The sequence below is a fragment of the Brassica rapa genome, chromosome A05 (genome assembly GCF_000309985.2).
Source record: "Brassica rapa cultivar Chiifu-401-42 chromosome A05, CAAS_Brap_v3.01, whole genome shotgun sequence".
NCBI classification, from domain to species: domain Eukaryota; kingdom Viridiplantae; phylum Streptophyta; class Magnoliopsida; order Brassicales; family Brassicaceae; genus Brassica; species Brassica rapa.
In genome coordinates, this window is record NC_024799.2 from 7,867,460 (window position 1) to 7,892,192 (window position 24,733).

A 24,733-nucleotide genomic window follows, 5' to 3' on the forward strand; every position below is an offset into this window, starting at 1 on the left:
TCTAAAAATCTATCATTAAGGAACGGAAGAAGTATGATTTTAGGTGAGATTCTAGAATATTTTAACAAAATCATGTTAAACTCTCTAATTCATATAAAATCATTAAAAACTTATTCAAAATCAAATGACTTCAAAATCTATATTGAATAGACCCCTTAATGTCTCATCCTCCATAAATGGCCTTGACACGAATATAGGGGCAAGGTGGTTTAATATCCTAAATAAGAAGATGGGCTTGGACTGAGGAGTATTACTTCTTGAAACGAGGTCTTTATACTAAAGCTGATATAGAATCTGTTTTTGGCAAGGTCCATACGAGCTACATGTTGTGGAAACAAATATTTATTGACAGCTTCATTTTGGTCTCTAAATGTCGGAAAGTAAAATTACTCTATATCATGGATATTCCATAGGCTTCTAAAGACGTGACTCGTTGCAATCTCCTTTTTGCGCATAATGGTGGATATAGGAGATGAAATATATATGATGGAACCATAGACCTCTGTTGGATCCCTGGTTCGCTTTTTGTATCGTCATGGCTCAGCAGACATGGAAATTCCTTTTGTTTTGTTTGGTGAGTAAGCTTCTTCCGAGACCTCCGAGACCAGGGTGGCATTGGCCTGATGCGATATTTTTACAGTTTCAGCTTCTCTTTCAAATTTCTCCCGTCAACTTATCGGAAGGTATTGGCATTCCCATTTGGTCCACTGGTGAAAACTCTTTTGTTGGTTTAGCTTAAATGCGATTTGGGAAATTGTCTGTCCGAGCCGCTAGTTTCATGGCTGCCTTTAGTTTGGATTCTTTGAAACAGAGTTGTTATTCCGAAGCACTCTATTACCACTTGAATCGTAGTAAATACCTCTTGGAGAATGGATGTTAAACCTGTTTTTCTGCTTTGTTGCCGGCTTAGGAATCATCTCTTTTTCAAATGTTTTTTTCTCAGCTTCGTTTAGAAAACATGCTACTCAGTCAGGGCCGGCTTAGGAGTCAGTGCAATGGGGCATAGGCCCAGGGCCCAACTTTTTTTTGGCATAATTAGTATTAGGAAGGGGCCTATTTTTTCAGAAAAATAGGAAAAATAGAAGGGATAGGGACCCGATTTTTTTTTAAATTATCCATAATATATGTATAAAAAAAAATTGAAAATCATTTTGCTCAAAGGTCCACAGTTTTTTTGAGCCGGCCCTGTACTCAGTCAGATATTTACAGTTTAAGACGTTCATATATTTTGGGATTCACAGATATCATATTGTGAAAGTTAACATTTGTTTCCTTGTGCTCTTCGTATCTGTTTTGCTGTTCAGTCTCCGTTGGTTCACTGCGGTTTCAATCGAGGACGCCATTTTGTGGTGGTTGTTTTCTTGATTCCGCAAAACCCAACTTGTTTTTGCAACTCCGTTTAACTGTCTAAGCTTTTGTCATTTGCTATTGAATCTTGGTCATTGGTTCAAGTCGAGTCACGAGTTGTCTCTTACATATCCTTAATGCCGGACTATTTCGAATATATTTTAAAACTTGTTTTATTTCACACCGTGCTGAAACCAAACTGAAATTTACAAGTATATATCTTATTATTATATAATTACAAAAGAGGAAAAATATGTACTTAAATATTATTATTTTCAAGATATTGATATATAGGTGTATTTATCTTCTTAAAAAAGATTGTTATATTTTTTATTTAAGAGTTATTAATTACTGTATAATTTTGTTTTTATACTTTTTATTTTTACATGTATCAAAACTGAATATCTTTGTTATTTTAGGATTAGTAACTATTGAATAATTTCCATTTTTAAATATTATGGTGGCTATAATAATTTTTTTCCTTTAAAAATTAGCAAGTTTCTTATAGTTTCTTGCATATCTTTTTAGCTTAAATTTAATAATATTTTGGTTAAGAGTTATATCAAATAATTTTCTTCCTTTTAATATTGGTAACTTACTGTATTATAATTGGACAAGAAACAGACTTCCTTTTTACCCTTTAATTTATGTATCTTTTTAACATGTTTCCTTTTATAGCTATTAGTTTTATCAGTATTAATTTTATATTAATTACTAACTTTGATATACCAAGTTTTTTTTGGTCGAATCGATAAACCAAGTTTATATGATAAATATACATATATTTTATGAAAATAAATTAAATAAATAAAAATAAGATGTTATTTAATAAAATAAGAAAGTTTTTTTATATAAAATAGGATATGTATTGAGTTTTTTTGTGGCATCGATATATGTTGAATTAAAGTTAAGTAGTCATCTAATATCCTAGTGAATAAAATAAATACAAAATTTACATTATTGAAAAGGGTTATTTAAGATTGTTTACTTATTGAAAAGGCTTAGGTATTGCTTTCCTTTTGAGCGGCGGTGATTGTTGATCTGTGCATCATCTTTTAGTTTGTGTTCTCAGTGTGATTGGCTGATTGTCGATCTTGACATGTTTTCAAAAATAAAGGCAGAGGATGAGAAATCCTCAGAAGCACCGTCTCTGATTCCTCTCACTTCCTGAAGATGTCATCATTGACATCTTAGCGCGTTTATCAAGATTCGACTATCCAAAACTTTCTCTTGTTTCCAAGTACTTTCAATCACTCGTTGCTTCGCCTGAGCTATACGCAAGAAGATCCTAGTTGGCCTGCACTGAGGACTATCTCATGTTGCCCTCTATGACATAAACTCCTGTTATTTTCACCATTGGTATATTCTCAGCCGGAAAGCCAACGGCAGTCACTGCTTGGTCTGTGCCCCCTCGACGTTCCCCTTTATGTATTACCCTGAAAGCTCTGTCGCAGTGGGTTCGAGGATATATGTTTTTTTGGGATTGAAGATAAAAATATGACGATAAATGCGTTTAGCCCTTCCCAAGCATGCATGTTGCTTTGGTTTTTAAATTCGCTGGCTTCATCGACGGGAAAATATATGTAATTGGATATCGCTATCATGACCACAGAAAGAATGTGACGTTGTGTTCGATATAGAAACACAAACCTATGCTTAAGGAAACTAAATGGGAAACCGACGATATGCTGAATTCTACGCGTTGGGTGAATGCATGCGTGGTTGATGATGTATTGTACTACCATGATCGGGAGGTCGTGAACACCTTAAGTGCGTATGATCCAATTCAGAAACCTTGGAGAGCTGTGGAAGGCGTGGAAGAATTGTTGGCTAGGACGATATGTTCAGACTGGTCGTATACTGTGAGATATGGTGGGAATCTGGCTTTGCTTTTCAGAGGAAGAAGTATGATTAGGTGTTTGGAGATTTTGCTGGAAAAACGTCAAGGAAGGGATATTTGGGATAAAGTTGAGTGGTGTGATCATGTTTTGTCTGGAAATTTTGAAGTTAGGAAATCTCTAGCTGTTGTGGTTTGATGCATGTACTCTCCTTCATATATAACTTGTGCTTTTAATTTAGTTATTATGTTCAACTTCACCCAAATGCCATGATGAGCTCTCTTTTCATTGGCCAAATTGAATTGAAAATTTGAATATTCCAGTTACGTTTAATATACTATTTCTCTTTACAAAATCTTATACACATCAATATAAAACATATACATACACCGATACAAAACTCATATCAATAGAACATAAAACAATAACGAAAAAGATTGAAACCTCTTTTTCAATCATCAAATGAAATATAACTTGTAAATAGTAATTATATGTTAATAAATATGGCAAATAAGAGAAGAATCAAACTTGAAAAAAAAAGACAATATGTTCCATTTCATAAAATAGTATAGAAATACATTCTTTGTTCATCTCCTTCCTCGTCTTCGAATGCGAAATCAAAACTTACAAGTTTTAACGCTTCGTCTTCACTCAATTGAGAAGATGGATGCACAGAGCCGAAACGTCGTCACCCAGGTGATGTTCCTCGCTGCATCGGCTGTAACTGCAGCGGCGAGCTGGCGGTTCGGAAGCAGAGAAGATTGAGATTTTGGGAGAAATTTTTTGATCACAATACTCTCAAAAATCCCACATAGATAATTTCATAAAAAAATCCCACAAATCTGAGAAGAAACAGATTCATCTTCTCCAAATTAAAAAAAAAAATTACTTGCAGAGGATGAGTGAATATCAAAGTGCCAGGAGTAACTTTTGACAGGTAATTATTAGGAATTTTTTTTTATTTGTTTTAGGTTCATCGGTTGTGTTGAGGGACAAAATAGAACTATTATACAAAAGTGAACCTGTGTATTAGGGAAATTCGTTATGTAGCTAATTAGTGTTTTTTTCAATATCATACGGCCCAATTTCCCTTTTATTAAAACATCTAATACTATAAAGAAGAATACTACTCTCTTTTCCTCTTGCCACGTCAATAAATAAAGTGAGGAGGCATTGACACGTGTTCCCTTTATTAAAACTTTGCGTTTTATTTAATCTGTTCATGATTCGGTCAGGTTTTAGTTTTGTTGGGCTGTGTCTTTTCTTAGTCCAGCCCATATCATTCTAAAGAAATGGTATATGTAATTAAACGTTGCGTTTGGTTTAGGGTTTGTGTTGTGTCCATCTTTGCATCTCCATTCCCTAATCAGGCAGCCGATCTTTCATCTTCTTCCGGTACGAGATGCTACCAGTAACCGATCTCCTCTCATAAAGCCCTCCATTAGTTGACCACATATGATCTATATTCAATGCAATCCTTGAGACTGCAAGGCGGTGGACTTTCTACTATAAAAAGAGGTATGAGTTCCTGCTTTTAGAATCATCATTCGTTCTAAACTAAACAGTAAACAAAAAGTGTGAGTTATGGCTGCCGTCTTGATTCCATATTATAGTTATTCATTGTGTTTTGGAGTTTATGTTGTATAATTTTTTGCTGAGCCTTTTCCCAGCTTTTTATGATTGATAATTTTTTTTAAATCTTCATATTTTACGACTGAGTAATTTCTCCGGTTCTGACTATTCATTGATGTTTAGATATGTTTCACCATGCTGGATCCATATTACAAACTTCTTTCGTAACTATTTTTTTTTAATGGCTGCCTGATAAATCAAATTGATTCAGCTCCACGATTCATCTTCAAGGCTTGGCTCAGATGTGAAAGGCGGTCTGTAAACATTCTAAATAGATGTGAGTATTGCTTTTCTTGAACTCATCTTCTCTTTGTATCTCTTAAATCTATCTTAGATTAGTCTACCTCCTTTTGCTTGCGCATTCATAAAGCTGTTCGCGGAGACGTTTTTTTACAGAGCATGAGGTTAATATGAGACGATAGCAGCGTTGTGTTTCGCGGCGGCCATTGATGCGATGGACGGACGATTCGGTTAAGGCAGATGCTTCTTCTTAGGCTGGAGAGAGGTGATGAATCAGATGATGGAGGCATGGTAACAAGTCCCAAATTTACCAGAGGAGGCTTCTCCACCAGGATAAAGGGGTGACATGCTCTTGATTGATGTAAAGGTTAGCCTCCTCATCTTCCTTCCCTCGCAATTCTTTTCAGTTTCGGATTACTTAAGAGCAATTCTGACATTTTGAACTTCATAAAGTTAATTGGACTAGATCTGAGTTTTTTTTTTATATTTCTTGGTTAAAAGGGTTTGTAAAATCATCTACCCATGTTTCGTTTTCTCATTTGTGCATCTATTTAGTGACAAAGTAATTAAAGCTTCAAAATACATTTTTCAATGTAATGAGATTAGAAAGGCAGGATATTTTGGTGACCATAGTTAATATAGAAATCTCTATCTTTTGATTGGTGCAATTTCTTCAGCCTACTTCCAAATTAATGTTTTCACCACCAAAGAAATACATCTGAGCAATTTAGCTAGAATATGATGTAATTTTTGTTTAATTATGGAATCTTTATGGGTTATTAAAAGGAAGTTTGATGTATGACATACTTCATATATGCTACTCAGCTTCTGCTCAATCCGCACAGCTTCAGTGCTTAATGCTTGCAGATTACTTGACGTTAAAAGACGTTTCCAAAGAGTGTTCTCAGAAGTAGCTGAGAGACGAAGCTATAAGAATCTAGCGTGAGTAAACCGCATTTGTTGCAGTCTGGGAATGTGAGCTCTAGAAACATCTTGGAGAGGTTTCTCCAAAGAACTTTGCGCCAATGAACACTACAAGAAAACATCGGGATACTGAGGGAAAAAATCGTCGGTATGTCGTCGGAATAACGCTATTCCGAGGACATACCGACGAAAAAAGTCCTCGGAAATAACTCCTCGGAAATTCATAATTCCTCGGAATTCCGTCGGAATTTTCCGACGGAATTCCGAGGAAACAAAATTCCGAGGATACTCCGAGGACACGAAGTTCGTCGGAAGGTTCCTCGGAAAATACCGAGGGAATTCCGATGGTCCAATCCTCGGAAGTTTCGACGAAATATTCCTCGGAATGTTTATCGGAAAATACCGAGGAACTTTCTTCCCTCGGAATTTTCCGAGGAAGTGGAGTTTCTCGGAAAATTCCGAGGAACTTTTTCCCTCAGAAAATTCCGAGGAACTTAAAGTTCGTCGGAATTTGCCGAGGGGAGAAAGTTCCTCGGAATTTTCCGAGGAACTCCATTCCCTCGGAATTTTGAAAAAAATTATTTTTTTAAAATTTTTTTTTTTTAAAAAATTAATTTTATTTTTAAAAATTAAAATTTTTAAAATTTAAAATTAAAATTGAATAAAACATAAAATAAAACATAGTAGATAATATTCAAATTTAAATAAAACATTCAGAGTTTTTGGAAAAAAAAAAAACTACGGGTCTTGAATGTTCGGGAACGTCTCGTTCGGGTACATCCTCTTCATCATCTCCATCATCTGCTCGTTCAGCCTCTTCTGGGTCTCATAGCCCGCCTGTTGAGCTGCCATCTGAGTCTCCAACGCAGATATCCGATCATCCTTGTCCTTCAGCTGAGCCGTAAGAACTTCTGGATCAACATACGCATGTGGTGCAGAAGAAGGAGCAGCCGACCGGGAGCGACGACCCAAACCGACCAAACGTCCCTTTTTCTTTGGAACCGACTGAAATATAAATAACCAAGTTAGATAATTTAAATTGATGATAAAATAAAAATCAAGAAATAATTAAATTGAACTTTTAAAAAAAAAAACTTACCGATTCAACGATTTCGTTGATTCGAACCCGAGACAAGTTGGTCGAGGCCGTCGAATCGTCATCATCGGTTTGAAGCTGAGACACTTCGTCATACACCTGAGTTTGGACCAGGTCGACCACGTCCCTCACAAGACCATCATCAATCTGGCCGGTCTTCTTGTTGGTATACGCCCTTTTCATAAGGGCGAGATCATCAACTGGGTGGCCTTCATTTTCTTCCGCCTTGAAAAAAAATAAATTAGACAAACATTAGAAATTTGAAAATGCAAAAAAATAAAATTCTGAAACTTAAATAATTGAAGAAAAAGCGGTTGAGCTTACCATGCGATCCGCCAGAGTGGCAATAGATTGAGCACCCAAGTTATGCTTGTAGATGCCCTTTCCTTTACGGTCGCTCCTGCGGTTGTTGGAGTTGGTGGAAGAAGTTTCTTTCGTCTCTTCTTTATCCCAATGCGCACACAACTCCTTCCAGACCGTGTCGTTCATCGACTTTGGGACCTTTTAATTTAAAAAAAAAAGTTTAATAATTTTAAAAATAGTTTAATAAATTAAAAATTGTTAATAAATTAAAAACTACCTTGTTTACTTCCCACTTCTTCTTCCACTCGTACATCTGCTTCCCATAGTTGTCCATAACTTTATGGACAAAATGGTGATAGATAGAGAGCGTATCATCGGCATTCCAGTTGAATTCTTGCTGAAATAGTTTAAAAATAGTTTTTAAGCACAAAAATATAATAGTTTAATAATTACAAAAATCGTCGTTTTAATAAATAAAAAATAGTTTAATAATTAAAAAAATAATTTAATAATTACAAAAATAAGTTTTAATAATATTTAAAATGTCTAATAAATATAGAAATTAGTTTAATAATTACAAAAATAAGTTTTAATAATATTTAAAATGTCTAATAAATATAGAAAATAGTTTAATAATTACAAAAAATAGTTTTAATAATATAAAAAATATAATTTAAAAATTAGAATACTTACCGCAAACTGCTGAAACCACAGATGCTGCTTCTCGACAGGGAAGTGAGTGAAAGTCGGATGTCCGCTGTCGAGGGCCGAGTACATCATACGGTTGATCCATGCGCTGATCCCATTCCCGGATCGGTTGAACCTAATAAAAAAAATAAATTATTAATAAAAAAATAGTTTAAATAAAAAATAGTTTAAAAAATAAAAGTTTAAATTACCATGTTTGACCATGTCCATGTGGATACTCAGTGAGATAGGGAAGATGGTCACGACCGGGCTGTCGAACCAACTCCGCAACCCTCATCACTCCCAGAGGACCGGGTGCAGCAGCGGGACCAGGAGCGGGTGCAGCAGCGGGAGCGGGAGCAGCAGGAGCGAGTAATGGAGAGGGAGATGTATGGTATGAGCTGTGGGGCGAAACGGAATCCTGAACATGGCTGGAAGAACCCCGAGACTGGCTCCCCATACCACCCCGGCTACGACGCTGGCGAGGCCGGATCTGATCATCATTAGACCTGTAAATTAAAAAAAAACATATTTAAAAATTAGTTCTAATAATTTTAATTAAAAAAAACAGTTTAAATAAAAAAAGTTTTAATAAATAAAAAATAGTTTAAAAATTTTAAAAATAGTTTAAATAAATCCCAAAAACATAATAATTACGAAAAATAGTTTTAAAAATGTTTAAAATGTTAAATAATTACAAAAATAGTTTTCATAATATTAAAAATGTTTAATAAATATAGAAATTTATATTTTACATATAAAATACAAAAAAAATGTTTTTAAATATTATATAAATGATTTTTAATCTTAAAAAAAGTTTTATAGATTTTAAAAATGTTTAATAAATATATAAATGAATTTAAAATGCAAAAAATAGATTTTATATACAAAAAACGTTTTCAATATATATATATAATTTCAAATTCGATTTTTATAACCACAAAATTAATAAAAACTAAAAAAAAAAATCAAATCAAGTGAAATACATAATCAAACTCGATTTTACACAAATCTACCATTCACCCTAACAAAATCTATAAATCTCATTCCAAAATCATCAAATCTACTTAAAAACCATACAAATCTAACCTAAAAGAGTGGGATAGGGTTCTTACATGATTATGGGGGAGGATTAGGGGAGATTCGCCGGAAAAACGCGAGAGAGAACGGTGGAGTCGCCGGAAATCGCGAGAGGAGAGGCTCAGCGGCGCGGAGAGAAAGAGAGAAATGGGGAAGAAGATCGGGCTCGCCCTAATATTATGAGGCGTCCGACGGAAACTATCCGTCGGAATTTCCTCGGAAATATTTAATATTTCCGTCGGAATTTCCTCGGAATTCTTTGATTCAATTTTCCCGAAATATTTGGCGGCTTGGTTTACCCGGTTAAATGAAAATATTCCGACGAACAATGATTCCTCGGAATACCCTCGGTAATCTCCGAGGAATTTCTGAGGAACCAGGGTTTGGGGTTTTAAAACATCGATTATTTTCGCCGTATTTCATTTCTTATACAATTATAATGCATACCATTGAGGATTCTTTGTATAGATGATCATAAACCATGAAATAACACAATTTCAAAAATAATTGTAAGTATTCCCTTTACCATTTATTAAAGTGTATAAGTGTTTCTCTTATGTTGTGTGGTTTTCGTTCATGCAATCGTAAAAGTGTTTGTTATTGGATAAAACACCAAAGTTCATAGTTCCAAACATCATAATCTGGTTATGACACTTAATGAAGGTTATATACGTGTTATTCAATCCGTAAAACGTTGTTTTCGATTTAAAACCCCCAGTTCCTCGGAATTTCCTCGGAATATACCGAGGAGATTCCGAGGAAATCCTTATGTTCGTCAGCATTTCCTCGGAATATACCGAGGAGATTCCGAGGAAAAAGAATCTATAATCAAATCCCCATCTCCTCGGAATATCCTCGGAATTTTCCGAGGAAATTCCGACGAACATAATGAGTTCCTCGGAATTTCCTCGGAATTTTCCGAGGGAATTCCGAGGAACTTGGGGTTTTCAATCGAGAAGATCTATTCCGAGGAAATTCCGAGGAAAACCTATCTGTCCTCGGAATTTCCTCGGAATTTTCCTTTAAAAAAAAAAAAAAAAAAAGGTCGACGCTAGTCTGTTTCCGAGTCGTCATCACCAGATGAATCTGAATCTGGATCTTGGTGAAACTCTCCAATCACTGGTTCATCCTCTACGTGAACGGCGGCTTCTTCTCCGAAGTCAGTTAAATCGACTACAAGGCCAACTCCACCTAAATCTTCTGCTGCACTTAAGTTGCCGGATGTGCTTGGTTGTAGTGGGTCTTCCAGCTCAGAACTTCCCTGAACTCGGCCTCTCGGGTTGAGTCTTGTAACAGTAACCCATGGATCATCTCTGTTCCTTACCCGGGGGTACTTGATATAACAAACCTGATCGGCCTGAGAAGCAAGAATGAAAGGATCATAATATTGCAGCTTCCGTCTTGAATTTACTGATGTAACACCAAATGCATCTGTTCTCACACCTCGATCTGGAGTGTTGTCGTGCCAGTCACAATAGAAAACAGTACAGCGCAATCCAACCATGCCCAAATACTTGATTTCCAAAATCTCATTTATGTGTCCGTAGTATACATCATCTCCTGATGCAGAACAAACACCAGCATCGTAAGTCGTACTCGAACGTCTCCTCTTCTGAGTTGTGAATGCATATCCTCGAGTACAAAATCTCGGATATGACTTCACAACAAAGTTTGGTCCAACGACCATCTCGCGTATCCAATCGTCAAATGTTTCACCTCTGGCCAAACCATCACTCACATAAGTAAACATCCATCCACCAAATTCTCTCTGCTTCATTTCTTCTAGTTCGTCCTCTGTGGCGTATCTATATTCTAACCGCTTTTCTGCCATGAAAATCCTTTCATATTGAAGAACATCTTCGCAGTTGGTGAGTAAATATGTTTGCAAATGACTGCGCTCCTGATCAGTAAGTCGACGGTCCTTTGGTTTTCCGCTAAGTCGTCCAACGTCTGTGAAAATGTCTGGAACCTTCCAATGATATGTTGCCCGTTCGCCTCTATCATCATGCCGAGCAGGTCTTCTGTTTTTGGTCTGAACTTCTGCTGGAAAGTAGTACTCGGCAAAGTTTGAAGTTTCTTCATTGATCATCTGTGCGACTATAGACCCTTCCACCCTACTTAAATTTTTCACCATCTTCTTCAAATGGAACATATACCGCTCATACAGATACATCCATCTATACTGCACAGGACCACCAAGTTCCAATTCTCTTACCAGGTGAATAACAAGATGCTCCATAACATCAAAAAATGAGGGAGGAAATATCTTCTCAAGGTTGCACTGAATCACAGCTATGTTAGTCTTCAAATTTTCAATACCTTCAAGAGTCACTGATCTTGTGCATAAATCGCGGAAGAAACCACTTATCCCTGCAATTGCTTCATGAACATTTCGTGGTAATAGTTCCTTGAAGGCAAACGGAAGGAGACGCTGCATCATTACATGGCAATCATGGCTTTTCAAGCCAGTAAACTTTCCTTCCTTTCTGTCGATACAGTTACGCAAATTAGATGCGTAACCGTCTGGAAATTCCACATCGTTTGAAATCCAATCAAAGAACGCATCCTTTCCCGCTGCATCAAGTCGGTATATGGGAAAAGGAGCCCTACCACTCTCATCAACATGAAGTTCTGAACGAGCACATATATCGACTAAATCCAGTCTTGACTTCAAATTATCCTTTGTTTTACCTTGAACATTAAGGATCGTGTTCATGAGATTGTCAAAAAAGTTCTTCTCGATATGCATGACATCTAAATTATGCCTTAGTAGATGATCCTCCCAGTATGGCAGATCCCAAAAAATACTTTTTTTGTGCCAGTTATGTAGGTTTCCAACACCATCTACCGGAAAATGCTCATGTCCACCGACGTCTGGCGTCCTTTCTGCACCAAAATCTCTAAGTTGTGTCTTCAAATCTTTCCCACGAATTTCCGGAGGTGGACTGTCAAACACCCTCTTGTTCTTCGTAAACAAATTCCTACTTCTACGATATGGATGATCTGGTGGTAGAAATCTCCTGTGACAGTCAAACCAACACGTTTTCCTTCCGTGTTTTAGTTGGAAAGCATCAGTGTTATCTTGACAATATGGACATGATAGCCTTCCATGCGTTGTCCATCCAGATAACATACCATATGCTGGAAAATCACTTATTGTCCACATTAGTACTGCCCGCATTTGAAAGTTTTCTTTATACGAAACATCGTATGTTTCAGCACCTTGAGTCCATAGTTGTTGCAACTCATATATTAGTGGCTGAAGAAACACATCAAGTGATCTCTTAGGATGCTCTGGTCCGGGAACGAGAATCGAGAGAAACAAAAACTCTCGTCGCAAGCACAAGTTTGGGGGTAGGTTGTATGGTGTAAGAATGACTGGCCATAGAGAATACTGTCTTCCACTCTTGCCAAACGGGCTGAAACCATCAGTACATAATCCAAGGTAGACATTTCTTCTCTCATACGCAAAGTCGGGATACTTTGATTGGAAATGCTTCCACGCTTTTGCATCTGAAGGATGTCTGATCTCACCATCTGTTGAGTGCTCCGCATGCCATCTCATTGGTTGCGCTGTGCGTTCAGACAGATACAGCCTCTGCAACCTTTCCGTCAAAGGCAAATACCACATCCTTTTATATGGTACTGGAACTCTTCCACTCGTATCTTTATAACGAGGCTTCCCACAAAATTTGCATGAAACCCGCTGTTCATCCGCCCTCCAATAAATCATGCAGTTGTCTCTGCATACATCTATTACCTGATACGATAAACCAAGACCAGCTACGAGTTTCTGAACCTCGTAGTATGAGCCAGGAGCTACATTATCTTCGGGTAGAATACCTTTTACATAATCAGCAATCGCATCCACACAGTCTTCAGCCAAATTATAATCCGTCTTAATGCCCATCAATCTTGTAGCAGATGATAAAGCTGAATGACCATCTCTGCAACCTTCGTACAATGGTTGCTTTCCAGCATCCAACATATCATAAAATCTCCTAGCTTCGGCATTGGGTAAATCTTCCCCTCTAAAATGATCATTTACCATCTGCTCAGTACCTACACCGTAATCTACATCCGTTCTAATTGGATCTTCTAATCTAACCGCTGGCTGAGGTTCGCTAGTACTACCAAGTTCATAATCAGTTTCTCCATGATGATACCAAATTTTGTAACTTCGTGTAAACCCACTCAAATATAAATGAGTCCAAACATCCCATTCTTTAATAACTTTTTTATTTTTACAATTAGAGCAAGGACATCTTAACATACCTGTTTTTGCTTCCGGTTGTCGGTGAACTAACCCCATGAATTCGGTTATACCTTGTTGGTATTCTTCCGTAAGCAATCTCGTGTTCGGATCCAAATGAGGTCGATCGATCCAAGAACGAAAATAATTTGAAGAAGACATGTTTTTTATGAATCAAATTCGTGTGTAAAGAAAGTGAGAGGGAGGATGAAGATATGGTGTGAATGAAGAGGAAGAGGGGTGCTTGTATTTATAGTTGAAATCCTGCCGACGGTCCGAGGAAATTCCGACGGAATTCCGATGCAAACGGCTAGTTCGTCGGAATTTCCTCGGAATTTTTAAAATCCCCCCAACGGCTCTCCAACGGCTCTCTAACGTCTATAATATTTCCTCGGAATTCATCGGTTTTTTCCGAGGAATACTAGTTTCCTCGGTATTCCGTCGGAATATTCCGACGAAATGAATTTTCCTCGGAATTCCGTCGGAATATTCCGACGGAATTCCGAGGAAGCAAAATTTTGTGTTTCCTCGGAATTGCCTCGGAAATGCCTCGGTATATTCCGAGGAATTCATTTTCCGTCGGAACGTCCGTCAGAATACCGCTGTTTTCTTGTAGTGGAATAGGCTACTGGGGTGAAAGACGGAGAGATTGCAAATCTAAAAGATGAGGATAAGGTTGATCATTTGATGTTGGCTCACTGACTAACTAGAGACTAAGGAACTTGAATCTCGGTGCAGCATCCATTCTTTGTTTTTATCTATTCCTGAGTTCTGTTATTGTTGGGAAGTTTATGTCCTTACCTTACAAATGACCATTGTTCCACCTGTAGAAAAATCAGTTGGAGAAACAAAGATTTTCTAAAGCTACAATTTCAAAGCTCTTTGGCTAATTTATAATGTTAATTTGAGAAACAGGTCCATAAAACGAGCACCTCAAACTGCACCGTCTGATTTTATTCTAGGGTGGGGAAGTAATTGTATTTAGTGACTTCTCTGCTGAGAAATCAAAATATCAGAGGTAACAACAATCAATATGACAAATATGATTTAGAAATTCTATGTCAAGTCAATCGTGTAAAACGCAAGCATTATGATGACTTTAGCTGTTTAAATTAATTTGAATGAAATACATATACATAAAATATGAACTTCTGTTAGAATTGTGAGAAAGTTAAAGGATAAAACTTATTAAACCAAGCTTTGTTATGTCTTTTAGTTTTTTTTTTTGCAGATATATATCTTCATTGTGTTCATGGTCAGCCACAATCAATAAAGTGAGAAATAACATTTTTACCGAAGGAGCCCAAAGTTACTCTCTTCTTTCATTCTCTCTTACAGGGTTACAGTATTTAGCGGCAATAAACCAACCCTGTAATAAATCAGGTAAATGGTAACCATATTTATATAATCCCTCTGTCACCTCCGTTGTTGTATATTTTTCTCAAGAGTTATTATGTTGTCTTTAACCAGGTTTATTACGAGTAGTTGTTGATCTCTCTCCAAGTTATGAGCTTCCTGCTGGTTTTGAGGTATGTCGTAATCACATTTCAGGTTGAGCCCAAAGTTGAAGCTGAATCATGGTTTGTAATGTCTGGTTTTAATGAAAACTTCGTTGTATTGGGAGAATGGTTAGGCGGTAGTCCTAAACAGAAGAAGAGATCGAAAGCAAAATTTGGTAGGAGATTTCTTTGAAGAAGGCGTTAAGATTAAGAATTTTCTCCAAATCAGCTTTCTACAGAGATTGAGTTATTCACGAGGTGGTCTTAGTGAAAGGATTGATGTGAGGGCATGTTTCAACCGAGTATAAACACTGAGAGTATTCTTTGGTTTCTATGTTTAACCATCTCTTCTCCTGCTCATGCGTAAATCCGATTTATATCATTTTTGGAATTCCATACATCTAACCGAGTTTGGTATACAATGTGGAATTTCACAAAGATTGTAAAAAAGGTGGGTGTGGGCCGTGTGGCAACTTGGAATCACCACTTGATTTCGACCAGCAATATGTAATCCAAACAATTAATTATTACGAACTGAAAATTTATGTTTAATATTTTAATTTACGTTTTAATTAGGTTGATCTTACAACAACATTCATATAAATAAAAAACATTTCCATTTATACGAATTATAATAACAAACATGAATGACATACCAAACAAAATAACAAACATGAATGCTTTTTTTTTGGTAGAGCATGACTGGTATTAAATAAACTAATACGGCTCTGATGTCCAACGCCAAATAAAGCATGAATTAAGGACAATATATTACAAGATGTATTATGTGGTCAATGACGGTTCTCACGCTCAATATTCTAACATCCTACATAACTAACTAAACATGGCATAGAAATAATGGTTCACAAATGATATAACCAACCCCCGTTGAAGTTAAAAGCAAATATCAATCCAAACATTTATATTTACAAATGTTCATTGAAATATAAGATGTTTCTATATTATTTTTAATTTACTGCCCCGCCCATAGGGCGGGTTTACCCTAGTTAATAAAAAAATTCCAATACATTTGAATAACTGTGAACAAATATACTTTAGGCATATGTAGGTAAGAGCTCTAATCTTAAATTCTGCGAAAGTCATGTGGTTTAGGTGGCATTCTTGCTGTTGAATACGTTCACGCCGTCTCAGTCTCACAAAATGTTTAAACTGACGTCTGAGAATATGTTGGTTAGTGTTGAAATCTCATAAAAACATTGTTACTCACTTAAATAACAGCCACATGATCAAAGATTCTTGGACCCACGTTCGAACCAACAAATCATCAACTACGCACCAACAGAATGTTATGTTGGGTATATTAATGGGACTCACACGAAAATTCATGAAGTCATTCTTCCCACTTATATTCAAACAAAGTCGTTTTAAATTCTTCAGCATTCATAAATGATCTTACACTAATCAAGAAAAAATATACTATTGAATTTGCTATTATCCAGCGTATAAGAAAAAAAAAACTGATTTTAGATTGAAAAGTGGATCGTTAGACTTGCATGCTTCTTTTTATCTCTATCTACTTTTTACTGCACGTCTATACTATACAAAATTTTTTACTTACTCACCATCGGTTTAACAAACGGCATAAGTATACAAAAAATTAGTTTGGTACTAAAAAACTTTTGCCCTTTGATGAAGTGAAAGCTTGCGTGGATAATAACCCGCGAAAAACGCTGTTTTTCTTCTTCAAAATATGTTGTTCTTTTTCCTACCGCGTAGACGAGAAGAACTTGCGGTTGCGTAGATATAAAACGGCGGCGAGAACGGCAGCGATCGAGCAGAGCGTTCCCCAAAATATGAAAGTGGTTTGAAAGCAATACATCCCATAACACTTTCCGTCAAAACGTCCGTCGAAGGCAGCTCCATCACGGTAAACTTTGGCGGCGAATAAACCGAAACCGAAAGAACCAATCGGAATGCTTCCTACAACGATGTTGTGGTTAACTCCAAAGTGTTTTGTCCCAAAAAGCTCGGCAGTCATTGTGACCGAGAGAGAAGTCAAAGCTCCTAAGAAGACACCGATAATCGCCGTGCTAGTGTAGAGAGCGATGTCGGAGTCAATGAGGAGGACTAGAAACGAAGCAACCATTGCTACCAATGAAACCGCCATAGAAACCGGGCTTGATGGCATGTACTTGTTCCTGTAATGAATATAAAATAATAGAGTTAGACTTAGAATACATTCCGAGAAGTAAGGAAAAATATTATAAAAATGGTGATCGATTTGTCGAAGGTTGTTCAATGAACTAGACCAACCACGTAGGTGCAACATGCAAGGAATACAACATATGTTATAACTGTACGTGCTAGGTCAACGTAGTTGTATTATTAATGGGATAACTGATTAGGTTTTTAATTAATTAGTACTATCTTTTTGATTAATAAAAAGGGCAACGGATAAAAGGTCAAAAGTGATTTTACCTAGAGAGGAAGTAATCAAGTAACGAAGGAAGCAAGCGGCCAAAAAACCCGAACGACGACGAGAGAGCGACCAAAGAAGTGGTCGCGGCACAACCACGAGATTCAGCTATTTGACCAAGGTTGTTCATAAACACTAGTCCCACCGTTGGACCGAACAAATACAGACCGAAGTCAATCCAAAAATCGAGTTTCTTACATAGTTTTGTCCACTCAACCTCTTCTTTAACTCCAACTATCACCTTCTCATCAAACTCTTCTTCCTCTTCTTTATTTTGATCTTCTTCACTAGGAACTTCCAAGTCGTGTACCTTTTGTTGGCTTCTTCTAGCGGAAACAAGCTCTTTGACTCCCACTCCAACTGGTATAGCGAGAGGAGCAAGAAGAAACAAAACAATGCCAACGAGCACTAAAACCGCAGGAGCAGTGAGAAGACTCGTAGCCACAGCGTAAATCCCCGTGGCTATAGTCACAACAAACAAAACAATAAACCCCACGTTAATATCCCATGACGAAGACGACGTCGCTTTTGCTTCTCGCATCAGCATAGGAGCCGTCACGAGACAACCGACCAATGGGACGAGAGAGTTGAGCAAAAGATAGCCAGAGGCAGCTTCGCGTTGAGACGAGTAGAAGAACGTTTGAACCATGTCGGTGTAGATTTTCCCACTCAAACCTTGATAACTCGCCGTGATCCCCACGGCAACTTGACGGTTCACCGGAAAACTGTTGATGGCGACGATGTAACAAGCCGTGTTGATCCAGCAGATGCTGTTCCCCGCCAAGAAACTCAAGCCCCAGATCTGGTAAAACGACAACGTGAACATCTTTTTGACGATGCAGAGATACTGGAGACCGTAGCCGGCGAAACCTAAAGAACCACCGGCGAGAAGGACGAGTGGCAGAGGAAGATAAACGGCGGCGATCCCGGAGATAAAACCGAGGACTTTTCCGGCGTCGGAGGCGAAAGAGAGGTAGTTGAGTTTAAACTGAGAGATTGAGAGAAACTCTTTGAGCTGTGAAGAGTAAGCAGGGAAGCTCAGGTTGGTGCCATTGATAGACTGAAGCCAGAGGATTGCGACGAGGCTAAACCACCGGAGAACGTTTGGAGACATGTTTTATTAAGAGAGAGTGCTTAATTAACTCGGTTGGAAAATTAGAAAATATGGAGATGATTCGTTGAGTGGATTCGAAGTCGATTTTATATTCCTAAAGGGATTTAGTGTTGTGGTAATCAGAAGGAAGGTGTGGTTAGTTTCGTAATCAAGAAAAAGGAAGAGCTAAATTAATGCATAAATTAAATGCTGATGTTGCCTGTTTTCTTTTAACGTTTTGTTTCAGTATTTACAAGCGTTTTAAGTACATTTTCTATATATAAATGATTTAGACTTCTATTTTATTTAAACTTTTTTATTAATGATTAATTATAATATTACATATAACGAAAAATATTAAATAATGATTTCACAATCCATAATTCTATCTGTCTTATGGAAATTTACTGTCTAACAGAGTATTCTTTGAACTATGTTAGAGATTTATATATTTTTATTAATACTAGTGGTTTTCCGGCGCGGTTTTTCTAATATTATTATGGTTTTGTTTTGGTTTTAAAATTCAGAACATTTTTCAATATTATTTGAGAAAATAAAGTATGTATTGATGATATAGAAATCTATTAATTTATTATATTTGATTGTAATCTCTGCATAGTTGATTTTAAAGTTATTTTAAAATAAATTTAAGTTTAAATATATGCATATGACACTTTAAATCTAAATATATGCATGACAATCTAAGTTTAAATATATGCTTGACAATTTGAAAATGTAATAGCCGATTTGTTTATTGTTTGATTGAAAATAATTAATTTTAATTACGTATAAGATTAATTTTAAAATATGGACTTCATTCTTCATTTATTCTTTATTTAGCTTATTTTGCATCATCATTTAAAAATAGATGAACTCTTTTTTTTTTTTCATTTTTCATACTTATCAGCTTTCATTGTTAGCCACAAATATTTTTCCGTATCCTCTTCTTTTTAATATCATAATTTTTTACAGCATATTAGTAACCTATTAGCCTTATGTGGTTACAAAATTTGTTGTGACGTGGATTAAAGATGTTCGTAAGCATGAAACAAACTATAATGCATCTTGTTGTGCAGATAAGTAACAGATATCGAACATTGTTCTTTTAAACTAATACGTTTTTCTACTTTTGGTTTGTTAATCCTAACTTTAAAAAACTTATTTCATTATTGTTAGTGCTGTATACAGGTCATCCAATCAGTTTTTGCTTTCTTTTTGAGAAACGGCCTTCATATCATCCAATCAGTTAATTTCTTTTATTTTTCACAACATTGACTTGCCTCTGTTCCAAAAAGAAAACATTTGCAAGTTAAATTGTTTTTAAAACTGATTAATATATGTGTGGGTGCTGGGTGTATTGGTCACTTTTTCAATGAAGACCAACACACCAGCCACATTTTAGTTTATAATTCATTATAACTTTGCATATATCTAGGTTTATAGATTTCTTGATGGGAAGTAATTGACCTGTAACAGAAACTTCTTGTAAGATAACGATATTCTAGCTTCAAATTCAATATATATGTACTGATAATGTAAAGAGGCATAAACATACAATGTAAAGAGCCATAGACATGCGTTTAGATGTTTTCATGTTGAGACGTACCCTTCTTCACAAGTATACTGTAAACTCAGTGCACTTTGGTCGGATCAATCTTCAACAGCATGTATGCATCCAACTTTTTCATCATATTCCCTTTGAATATCTCATTGTAGATCACTTGCTGCATTCTACAGACATTCTCCTGCAAAAACAAATAAACAACTCATCTTTCAGTTACAACACAAAACTCATCTCACATTTGTTCCACGTATTTAGTGTCTCAAACACTTACAACTGTGAGACAGCAGCTGCAACTCCATGAAATCTATCAGGTCCATATCATTCACATAGCTTGAAAAGGCTTGAGGTGTAGACCCCATTTCCCTTTGTTCTCTCGCTTCCTATTCTTCCCCATATACCTCTCTGCTTCAGCCATCGAACAACAATCTGCCACTTAAGCTCCATGCTCCACCCAATCCTATATCCTGTCACATCCAAACAACCAAACATATAGATAGTAGCAATGTATTTACCATGAAATACTTGAGCCGTTTGACCATGTAGTACACGCCCACAACACTTAGGAGTAGCTCATCATGGTCTTCTTTTGAATGACCAAAGACTTGCTAATTTTCTAGCACAACATCAGTGTGCAAACCATACGAAAGTAAGATCATTTAGTCACAAGCAAGTAAGCAAGAACGGCGTTTCTTACTTAAGCTTGATAAGCATACCCAATAATGAACAAACTCACTAATATGAATATCAAGAAGGTTTTGGTTTTAACAAAATGATGGAAAGACATAAATATGTTATCAAAATCCATCCAGTTATACCAATCAAAAGCATTAAAAAAACTAAGCTCACCATAAAGAGCTTATCCAGAAAAAGTTGAAAACGTTGGGTTTTTATAAAATATAACAAATAACTGATAATTGATATTCAAATCCATAAAAGAGACCTAAACCCATTGAATTAGCTAGAAAATAACACACACACACGATGCAGGAGCTGAAAAGTTGGAACCTTTAAAGAGTGGAGATAGTAACTTACACGAACACGGTCAGCGAAAATATGCTAGATCAATTTGAACATAAGGGCTTCAGACTGAAGTTTGTCGGTAGTTGCCTGATCGAAGACAAACTGTTGTTCACCTTTTAGTTTTGCTTTCCTTAGCTCCATCTATGTCGAATCAAGAAAAGAAAAAAGCAACGTAAGCAAAAGAAAATATGAATCAAAAGAAGATAAAATTTGATAGGAGGTTACCTTCTTCTGCGTTCCACCTCCAGATTTGGCAGGTATAGAGGATGGCAGTGGAACTTTTTCTTTCTTCAGTGCCTGCATCAGCAAGAGAAACCATTATCAGAAGACGAAGTGTCGGAGGAGAATGGCCTCGGCATCTCGGCGTCTTAGTTTTAGGTTTGGGTCTTTGTGGTAGGTTTTTAGGTTAATTGATATTAGAGACCAAACACATACACACAGTCCAAACGTAAATTTAAGCCCAAAAAAACGAAATGTTGTTATTGGTTGATTATTTTAAGTGACGTTATGTTCTTTTTAGTATTGTGATGTATGTAATTAATCTTTTCTATGACTTGAAGCCTAAACCTCCTAATTTAGAAACGTTGATGAACAGTTAGTAAAAACCACCGGACTAAAATGATTTCCACAAAAAACTTTTATTTTTACAGTCTAACAATTAATTATGATTTAGTAAAGTTGTTAGATGGTGAAAATAAAATTAAATAACTACGATAGTAATAAATTTCACAAACTCACAAAGACCACTAATCTTTTATGACATTCTTAAGTTACGTTACTTACGTACAACGGTATATAAGGATATATAAGTATATAACTAAGTTGTTGACAACAGAAGTACGTGTATAAATATAACTAGTGATGGAGCGAGTTCCTGACGTATCAGAATTATGTGTTTTCATCAAAGTAAAATGTTTACATAGAACGTTTCTACCATACCGGCAACCAACTCTTCATGCTTTTTTATATCATCCCATGAGAAAAAACATATACTTTTGTGTGAGAATTAGATCATACCACAGTTTGCTAACCTAGTTTAAAAAGAGAGGAAATATACATTCGGGAAAGATGTTAGTACATGATCAAGTCAATATGTACATTAACATTATCGATGTCAAGAAAATATTAAAAACTCACATATTGTTTATTAAATTTCTGAAGTGTAGCACACCAACATTTTTAACTCTGTCCGAACATGAAGAAATTTTGAACCCCTTCTTTGAGAATGCAACGAACCAAACAATCTCGCAAACATCAAATACAAAACGATGTATTCAACCTTTGCAGAAGCCTTGACATAACATGATGCTTATATTAGCAAGATTTCCAGGAAATCAATGAATATCCGAGAGAAACAGACTGTGATCCAACCCGTCCCGTGGAAATTACCCGCCCCATGGCCCTAAACTGGACATGCAGGACACCGACCCCAACCCCTAACGCCAAGCACACCAACAACTTCATAAGTAGTGCCTTCTAGCATCTAAACAAGATACTCATAATCCGCGTATGTAAAACTAGAGAAAAATCTACAAAATGTATTTTAGCCGCTACTTTTCACATATTGTAACACCTTTAAGGCTGCTTGATATAGTGGATTCGATGAACTGATGAGATTCATGAGAACTGGCTGAGCCATAGTCGTCAGATAAAGGTCAATGAGAAGGTCTCCAACATCTTTCTACATTTCAGACTGGATTCTACAAGGATAGAGGAGACTTGCAAGTAAACTTGTCTCATCCAATAATTTGATAACATCAAACAATATCCAAACCAAGTATTCACTCTTTGATATCTCAAAAATTCAGCATATCTAAAATACCAACATATATGATTCATACAGACACTATATCTAAATTCAATATGGATAATGACATGATGATACTAGAAAAACTTATAAACTGCAACGTCTGGTACTTATTTTTCGTTTTCATATAGAGTTGTACCTTAAACTATATATTATTATATTAGAATAACATATCAATACATAAATGCACCATTGAATTTCAAAATCAACATTATTGGAAACACTTACAACAAAACACGTATTGTGACAAACATATATGTTTATTTGTAGGGAATAAATATGACGTTCTAATTAAACGCTAAATTTTCTATTTTTCACAATGATAAGTTACATTCAACTACTATTTAAATAAAGTCTAACCAATTAATGAGTACGGTCGCACAATAATTCGAATTCCTGATATATAATAAAACTCACTAATTCACAATTGGCATATAAATATGTACTAAAACAATATAATGTTCACAACTAAATTAAAAATCGTGATTGATACTTTCATTCTCTTTCACGTTTCATGATAAAAGAAGAAGCGTTAATTGATGTCCTTGTTTCTAGGAAACACGCACCATGACACAGGTTTAGGATCGAAACTGACTCTCCCGTCATTGACCTACTTTCTTGCGTATTGTGCAATTTGTTCTTTGATTTCGACGTAGAAATTGTAGATTGGTTAGGATCAAAACCGACTCGTCCGTCATTGAAATATTTTCTTGCCTATTGTCATCTTGTCCTATGTTTTGGTCTTTTGGACGACGTGAGAATGGTAGCTCGTTTAGGATCGAAACCGACTCGTCCGTAATTGACCTATTTTCTTCTTACTATCTTGCCTAAGATAATTCTTATTTTTTTTTTAAACGTATAAAATAGGAAGAAATGATGTTTAAAAAGACAGCAAAAGAAAGAAGTCGTAGCTCGTTGGTTGATATCCAGCTGTGTGTTCTTCATCAGACAATCTCCAATAATTTCATACCGACACCAACTCCAGTGGTACTCCAGTTGCCAATTCGGCTTACCTTCAATCTTTTTAAAGACTTCTAACACATTTATTTTATTCAAATTAAACATTTAGAACATTAGAGATTCTTTTTAAAAAAATTGGTCAGGAGGCTTTTTCTTTTTAACATCTCTATTAATTTACCTTTTTTATAAATAAAACTTCAAATTTATAGAACAATAGTGAAAAATATTCACATACAGAATACTGTGAGTCTGTGAGTATGATAAAGAATAAAGAATGGAAACAAACAACCGTACACAGAAACTAAAGAGTAAGATAGACTCAAAACCACTGCATCCGATCCACATTTAGAAGCATCATACTTTTTTTCTTTTGATCAACAGAAGCATCATAATTCAAACCATATTTTTAGGAGAGAATCTAAACTTGTGTGGAGTATGATAGGCAATCAAAAATACTATGTTAAAGACCGCCTTGTCTCTAAGACGAATTAGATATTTAACCGAAAAATAACCCAGCTGATTCTGTCACCTAGAATTCTCTCCCGCCACACATAATAGGTCGTTGCTTGGAACAAACATTTCAGAATGAATATGCTCCATTTGAAACTAGTTTATGTATATATCTTAACCAGGGTGCAGGTTTCTTGTGCTTTCTAAATATAAGTAGTCAAACTGTTCTCATGTTCTGACATGTGCAAAACATTACTCGGCAATATATTAACAATCATGTTATTCTTAAGAATATCACCTATCTTCAATCAAAATAATTTGGCTGTAAACACACTCATCTTCGTTTATTTGTCGAGAGACAAATCAGCATTTCATCTACAAAAATCAAAAACACCAAAGCCCAAAACTAAAATAGAAAGCCCGAAGATCATTTCAAAAGCCACATTGTATATTAGTGTTATTGGCTAATTCAGCCCAATATCACAAACCTTTTAGCTTTTCCAA

At 36.0% G+C, this 24,733-nt stretch overlaps 2 protein-coding genes and 1 long non-coding RNA gene across 6 annotated transcripts; 1 reads left to right on the forward strand and 2 right to left on the reverse strand.

Moving 5' to 3' along the window:
* Positions 1-6,110: 6,110 nt before the first annotated feature.
* LOC117134050 lies at positions 6,111-8,593 on the reverse strand (the record flags this gene model as incomplete). Its single annotated transcript, XM_033291505.1, has 8 exons — positions 8,280-8,593; positions 8,074-8,203; positions 7,658-7,777; positions 7,402-7,578; positions 7,081-7,302; positions 6,724-6,986; positions 6,449-6,531; positions 6,111-6,391 (listed from the first exon to the last, which is right to left on the reverse strand). Coding segments are annotated over exons 1-8 (1,524 nt in total), but the record flags the coding sequence as incomplete, so codon positions are not given.
* A 5,428-nt stretch (positions 8,594-14,021) lies between these two features.
* Positions 14,022-15,928, forward strand: LOC117134051. The gene is made up of 2 exons (XR_004458158.1): positions 14,022-14,782; positions 14,870-15,928. It is a non-coding gene; the product is annotated as an uncharacterized LOC117134051 (long non-coding RNA).
* Positions 15,929-16,362: 434 nt separating this feature from the next.
* LOC103867966 (protein NUCLEAR FUSION DEFECTIVE 4-like) lies at positions 16,363-24,501 on the reverse strand. Of its 4 annotated transcripts, XM_033291504.1 has the most exons (5): positions 21,238-24,501; positions 21,025-21,153; positions 20,264-20,456; positions 17,338-20,173; positions 16,363-17,057 (listed from the first exon to the last, which is right to left on the reverse strand). In XM_033291504.1, exons 4-5 carry the CDS (start codon positions 18,447-18,449, stop codon positions 16,625-16,627), a joined length of 1,545 nt encoding a protein of 514 aa, XP_033147395.1. In that variant the 5' UTR covers positions 18,450-20,173; positions 20,264-20,456; positions 21,025-21,153; positions 21,238-24,501; the 3' UTR covers positions 16,363-16,624. The 4 variants fall into 4 exon arrangements, with proteins under 4 accessions (XP_033147395.1, XP_033147393.1, XP_033147394.1 ...); XM_033291502.1 differs by having other exon boundaries at positions 20,264-21,153; XM_033291503.1 differs by having other exon boundaries at positions 21,025-24,501.
* Between the last annotated feature and the right edge of the window lie 232 nt (positions 24,502-24,733).

Excerpts from the sequence above, each read along its gene's own strand:
- LOC103867966 (XM_033291504.1), bottom strand. The coding sequence starts at position 18,449 with ATGTCTCCAAACGTTCTCCGGTGGTTTAGCCTCGTCGCAATCCTCTGG. Across the intron at positions 17,058-17,337 it reads CTTGATTACTTCCTCTCTAG|GAACAAGTACATGCCATCAA; the intron begins GTAAAATCACTT and ends TATTCATTACAG.